General features: G+C 27.6%; 1 protein-coding gene across 2 annotated transcripts in view; it reads right to left on the bottom strand.

Annotated features, from left to right (window-relative positions):
* Nucleotides 1–1,226: 1,226 nt before the first annotated feature.
* Nucleotides 1,227–7,382, bottom strand: part of LOC118202435 (limbic system-associated membrane protein-like) — a 577,976-nt gene continuing 571,820 nt past the window's right edge. The window contains exon 9 of one of the 2 annotated variants that reach the window (XM_085818897.1): nt 1,227–3,343. In XM_085818897.1, coding sequence (XP_085675023.1) covers nt 3,231–3,343 — 113 coding nt within the window. In that variant the 3' untranslated portion in view covers nt 1,227–3,230. The remainder of the gene's footprint in view (nt 3,344–7,382) is intronic. The other variant, XM_085818896.1, reaches the window with a different exon arrangement.

Raw genomic sequence — 7,382 nt, 5'->3', positions numbered from 1 at the left:
CCTCTCAGAGTTATGGAATTGTTAAGGTCTGAAAAGTGTAATTTTTATCACTCACTGACTTATCAAAAAGCTAGACAACTTCTAAATGACTTAAATACTTGAAATTTAGAAACAATAATATTAGGCATATAAAAAGGATAAAATCTAAAACTTCAAAAAACTACGTTGTTATCGAGGTTAAACCAAATAATACTCATAACAAGCATTTGACAACGTCATCAATAGATGTCGTTGCACCGATCGCCGGTTTCCGGCCACTCAGATGCCTATCGACTTTGAGGAAAATGAAGCTGAAGTGTTATAAAAACCTGCTTGTAACAGATGAAATGATGGCGCAGAGTTAGAGCGCAGAAGCGGCTGTTTTTTTATTATTATTATTATTATTTTTTTTTCATTTTTGGTAGTGTTTCAGGTCTAACTATAGCGATAGACTAATTATAGCTATATCGCGAAAAGAATGTAAAAAGCCTTCAAACGATAAAAGGATTGTCGTTCAATAACTCAAATTTAAGTAACGAAACAGATGGCAGTTCTACCTAGCTTCGCACTCCGAAGAAAGACATGGCTGTATAGGCAGTTTCGTGGTTACCTCAATGTGTGAATGCAGGCTGATTTTCGTTGAGAAATGTTTTATATTTTTCCATGTAAGAATGTCCTCCAAAAATGTACCCTTAGAGAGATAACAATGATGTGAGCTTATCTACAAGTCAATCGTATGGTAGATGATGCAGCAAAAAATTGTGCTATGTAAATGTACTGTCATGCTTATAATACGCATACGTCAATTTTGTATCAAGTGCTTACATCTTTGAAACATCATTTGATTTATTATGTCTCTCTTAAAATAAGTATTTAATATTTTCCTGCATTCCATGTTACTGCTCTTTCTGAAATTATATCTTCTGCTCTTCAGTTAAATATTTTGTAGTACATTGAATAAATGGAAGTAAAGAATGAAAAACAAATATATTAAACTAAGAATATTTTGTTTTATTACTTACTTTCAATTATTTAGCAAGTATAAACCCTATAATAAAACTGCAGATAAAGCATGTAGAAAGAATGCTTCGTAAAATTAAAAACTAAACGTCAGTTTTAGTTCAGTAATAGCTATAATACTCTTATACCTCAAAAATTAAAAATATGTATCTCCATTCATGTAATATGTATAAAATCATAGTTTAAGAAAAGAGAGAGACGTTTTGAACTGAAATGAATTTATTTTTAATAGCATGAATAATCAAAACTGATAACGAAAAAAATGTAAATCACACTGTAAACAATATTACATTAACAAATTTTATATGATATAAATTATTTAATATAACAATATAAACAGCTAAATTTCTTATTTGTATAATATTAAACAATTATGACTACACGTTAAGAAAACTCTGTAATAGATAGAAGACTGGATAAGTTTTGGAAATGTTAGTAAAAATTAAACACTAAAATATGCATAGAAAATAAGTAGCAATTTTCCAATAAAATAATTGAAAGGAATATATTATTTCATGTATAATATTTTATTGTATTCTATTATGTACATTTTTATTTCTAAATAAAGTCAAGGATGTGTTTTCCCCAATCCTATATTTTTGTTCCTAACAATCATTTTAAAATTAAGAAATATTAAGTTGCGTATAAAGAAGAAACTATGCATTGAATGATATTTCTAAAAAAATAATTTTAAGTATTAATTAGTACTTATAAAGTCAATTTAACTAATCTTTTAACACATTTTATCATAAAACCCTCATGAATAAATAGAACAACAATTTGTTTAATGTTGTAAACTGAATATGACCAATTAAATATATTTATATTTGAAAAGAAACTTACAGAAAATAAATCAGTTAATTATATAATCTCTTAATATAATTATATAAGAAAACAATCAAACAAAGTTAATTATATAAGAAAACAATCTCTGCGCACATTTCTAACATTTCCGCTTTTAGTAGTACAACCAACGTTACAAATTAGCATTGTATGATTTTTATTTAATCTATTACTTTAATAATTAAATCTGTAAACAAAAATTTTCGCAATTATTTATTAAATACATTAATGTATAGTTTAAACCTATTTTAAATGATAAGGAATTAAACTATACAATGAAGATATTTTCTGAATGAAAGTTTCTTTGAATTTAAAAATTTTGTCAGTGAATTTCGTAATCTTTTGTTTCTTTGATCATTGCTAAAGCTTGAAAACCAGTTATCACAAATTCCTGTATTAGCAGTAAAACTAACGTAAGACTGGCACTGTTTCTTTTTCCCAAAACAAAAATACTTTGTGAAGCATTAATTAATTATGGAAAATACTTATTATATGGTATTTTTATGATACTTAAATTAAAATACATACAAAGACTGAAATTAGTTTTTTATATTAGATTATGCAGTAATTATGATGCTGTAAGATTCAGCTGTTTAATATCGCACACTAAATTCTATGAAATTATCCCTTAAACTGCCTCATAAAAATATTTCTTTTAAAATTATTTTTACAATGAATATGAATTTCTTGCTGAAAATAATCAGATATTTTATTGTTAAGGAATGAAAATTCATATCAGTATGGAATTCACGATACACTTAGTATGTATTTTCCATTTGTAAAAGAGAGGCTGTTACCATTTACATAACAAATCTAAAAATACTGTACAATTTATACATAAATTATTATTTTAGTCATTTAGTAGTATAAGAAAAAATATATTAATTGAACATTTATCACAAAGAAATAACAGTATTTAATGCAGACCTTTTAGGCATACGTATCAAATTCGCCAAATTATACTTTGCAGAATGTAATTTTAATTTTCATTTTAGCAGTATGAATGTTAAAAAAAATTAAAACACTTTAATATTATATAATGATTTATGATTTTGGCACGATATTTTAGATCATATGAAGAATAATGTCACAACATTAAAGTTCAATAGGAAGTTATTTACATGAATACTTTGCAGTATGCACCCTAGTTGCTTCATATTGAGTGAATGTCCATTGGTTTGAAAAATTCTTCCTTGTTTCTCAATAGATTCTTCTTACAGAAAATATCATTTCGGCCGAAGGAAGAATTTGACGGACGCAGAATTGCTGTGAATCTCTTGGAAATTTCTTTTTTCATAACTGAAAGTTCCAAAAAATGATTACCTTTGTTCTGTTTTGAACTTTAGTCAATCATCATCATGCATGGCAAAAGGAAAAGCTGAGTTTTGTTACCGACAGCATTTATAAGACGACCCCCACCATAATGACAATAAACATACTAGGATGTAAATCACTGCATCAGAATCAGTTCTTAGCACTGAGTTTTCACCGTCAGTAGAAACTAAAGAAAAGAAATTAAATATCAAAAGAAACATTATATATTGAAAAGAAAAAACATCTGACACATTTCAGATTTTAATATAAAGCCCAAAAGAGCGTTTAATTGTGTGTTACCTTTTTTTTTTTTTTTTTTATTAAATAAGTTTTTCACACTGAGAACACATGAAACTCAATTCAACAGCAATATCTCAAAATATTTAAAACAGGATATCTTTAAAATTTCCGATACACAGTCTCGCTTGCTGGAGACAAAATTTTTTTTTTTCCGCACAGTGTTGCCGTTGCTCGTTTTGAAATCGTTGAGTTTGTTAATCAAAAATTCGTTAAAGTTTTATAAAATATGAAATAAACAATAAAAAAATTCCAAATTCCAGGTATCCGTATTCGGGTTGAGGATTAGTTTATTCAAAATTTGATGGCTCTAGGTAATGCTAATTTTCACAATGCGAAACACATGCATATATTTATGCAGATTCTTCATAATTTGATTTATTTAAATATAATGCAGTTCGATAATATTTTGAGGCAACAATTTGAAAAGTGATGCGGCTTTTATAGTGAACCGAAGCAAAATGCCGTTTCGAAATTAATAGCCCGCCTGTGTCACCGCTCCTTTGGGTTAAACATTGCGTACAGTTTTGTTTTGTATAGTAAGAATTTCAGACATGTTATCTGTATAACTACTTTGTGCGTATATTTGATATTTTATTTTCTCATATTCCCTTTCCAACCAGAGATATATTACAGCCTTTTTTTTAAATCCTAAACCTACAGATTTATAATAATTTTCAAATAGTTCCAATCCATTTTAAATAACGTTATAGAGTTATTTTATTATTTGTCCTAAACTTAAACAGGAATATTAAATTCACTTCTGATAAAAATTAAAATACGCTAAATTTTACATTCATTTAAGTAATAAATAAATGGTAATCTCAGAAACTATGAATAAATTATAAGTAAAATGATACTAGTATAACCAACACAATATCCTAAATAAAAATACGGACAGGAAAATCGGAGCTCCATCAAGAAAAGTTACCACGAAGCAGACTTTATATGATTTCCCAGGGGATTAGAACTTAATCAAAATACTCAAAGCTTTATATTAATGTTGATAGAAGGAATTTGGCATAAAAAGGAAATTACAAACAACTTGCAAAGCAGAGGTAATTTAAGGTAATATGATTATAAATTAATTTAAAAAGTAATTTTTTCTCTGACTACTCATATGTACGTAATGAAGAGGAGTGTATGGAGAAAAAATGCTTTAATAGTCAATACATTATTTGCAACATATACGCTTATGATGCTTATACAGTAGCAATCAATACCATACATAAATATCAAGGAATTTTCTCATAATAATAGAAAACGAGATTAGTTGATACAAGCTTTTATGGTCCTAATACGAAAACAAATTTATGTTCACTAAAGCAATCTCATGCATTTTCTTCAAACTTTATTCATTTTCACCAATGATATAATATTTTACCATTCAAATAATAAATTATTTATTTTGATCCCCGTGATTTGTTTGTAGTCTTAATGAAGTTCAAAATGCTGTGTAATATTAACAGAACTTTTAGTACTTAAAATGTACCAAGCAAAATGTTAATATTTACCAAGTGTATCGTAATATGAAATGGTTTGGAAAACGTTGCATTAACCTAGCACAATTAACAGCATTCAGTATTGACCAAGTGAAGTATAATACTAACAAAATAGAAATGATGAGATGAACAAGTTTCACATGACATTTTTTGGATAAGTTTTTATATAAAATTTCAAAAAGTATTAATGTACAAAACATCTATTGCTATGATGTTCAAAATCTCTATAATTTACTTCCACTGAAAGAAATTTACAAACTGCTTTTCTTTATTCATCTAACCTTTTTATCCACTTATGCTTACTATGTTAAATGACAATAAGTGGAGGGTTCTTTTTCCATGCATACCTTTCACAACTATATATAACATTCCAAGATTCTATTTTTCTACAGATTAATGGAATTTCTATGGGTACCCATAATTCCACTGTGTAACCTTTACTTATTTACTAAATAATAACAGTTTCAATAAACATTGAAAGTGATAGGTAATACTGTTTTAATCAGTTAATCATAAATAAACATATTTGCACAAAACTGTCTCATCTCCAAGAAGAAATTATTCTCATTGCATACACAGTAAAATATTCCTAAAATAATACTCCTAAAAGTTTTCTTTATTACTATCTAAAAATCCTGGCGTTAACTACAATCTATAAATTTGAAGTTATTAAATGAAAATTATTTCGAAACCGAGAGGAGAATAGAGGCATATATGTAACTTTAGATTTATAGATATGTAATTATGCAAATAATCCTTTGGTATGTTGACTATGACTAGGATAGTCCATTTATTTATTTTTTTTGGCACTACGGCAACCAAGATGATATTCTATTTTTATGCTATCTTTGTCGTTTTCCTAAGCATCCTGAGTCAGAATAAGCCTTATTATTATTTTTCTGTTTCGCTATTTACAAAATTACATTTTACACCTGAACATTCTAACGCAGACAAATTTTTTGCCAATTCTCCAGTCCCCTGGCATCATAATGCTTCAAATTCAAATTCTTGTAGATCAAAAAGACGAGCAGACATTCACATACTACTGGAAGAAGAAATTGACGTTTAGTAGCATTTGTCATTCTTATTAATTTCGATTTGTAACTCTGTAAAATGCTGCCGGGATTTATATTTTTTTTAAATCTAGACTTACGTTATATAAGATTCTTTTTATTGTTTTCAGTATGTTAGTGTTTTAAATATTTGCCAGGTTTTTTTTAATCGAATTGTGTGTGTGTGATTATGGCAAAGCCTCGAGGGCTATCTGCCTAAGGGGAAGGATGCCTTCGTGGAGGACTTTCTAAGGGAAACTGGCTCGTATACACGTTACACATGGGGAAAACCACGAAAACGCCCATGCAGCCAGCCCGTTCGCGGGATTCGAACCTCGGACCGAACTACCAGTGTTCAGCGACTTTACCGCTCGGCCGCTGGTGGGCCTGTTTTTAATCGAATTATTTTTATAGACAATTATAATATCGTTACTACACAAAAAGAAAGCCCTATTAAACGAAACCGGTTATAATAGAAATACATTGAATCGAATTGTCAACTATTATTACAAACAATTTCCCTTGAAGATATAATATATATAATTAATTATTTTCTGTGTATCACTTTTATTATCAACATTAGATATTCGCATATATATTTTTTTAATTTGCATATCATATTAAACTTTTATAAAATAAGGAAGTCATTTTATTTTACAGGATACATTAATCTTTGTTAAAACTTAATTTTTATTTCACCTTATTACATTTGTTTTGTATTTTGAATAAAAATTAATTATTTTTCTTTTCAGTATATTGGATTTCTTTAACTGTATTAGAAAATAGATTCATATGTGGCTTCAGAATAATTTGCAGTTAAATTAAATATCAAAAAGTCTTTCTGTGCACTTTAATTCAAATCCGTTTTCGGTAAACTCAGCTGGTAACATTAGAAATTACACTAAAAGAGTAGTTGTAATACTATTTTTAAAATTCTTATTGTAAAATTTAATTTAAAAGTTTTTCCCTGTTTTGAAGAATACATTTTGAGGTTTTGAAACAAGAATAATTTCTTCACTACTTATTTTTCAAACTTTGCAAAACCCAGCTTAGAATATGGAAAAAACATAATGTTTAATAAATAAAAATAAAATGATTGGCTCATATTTTGAATGCAGGTAAAATATTAATAATTAAAAAAATGTCTGAATTCGAGAACAAATTCTCACATCGTAACCTTAAATTTTGATTTAGGTAAAATATTCATTGCACTTTGCCTACTAGTTCTATAATTGGACTTGCTAATAATGACATTCATCATGCAATTTAATCCACAAATTTACATATCAGCTGTCATGATGGCATCGTAGGTCATTTATCAAATAGTCTAGAATTTAGAATAATTCAAAATTGTCTGCGAGTAGGATAAGTTTTA

Source organism: Stegodyphus dumicola, chromosome 6 (genome assembly GCF_044657685.1).
Source record: "Stegodyphus dumicola isolate Sdum_Otavi_A_Nest chromosome 6, ASM4465768v1".
Classification (NCBI taxonomy): Eukaryota; Metazoa; Arthropoda; class Arachnida; order Araneae; family Eresidae; genus Stegodyphus; species Stegodyphus dumicola.
The sequence above is the reverse complement of the archived record's forward strand: the minus strand, read 5'-3'. Positions and strand labels throughout refer to the sequence as shown.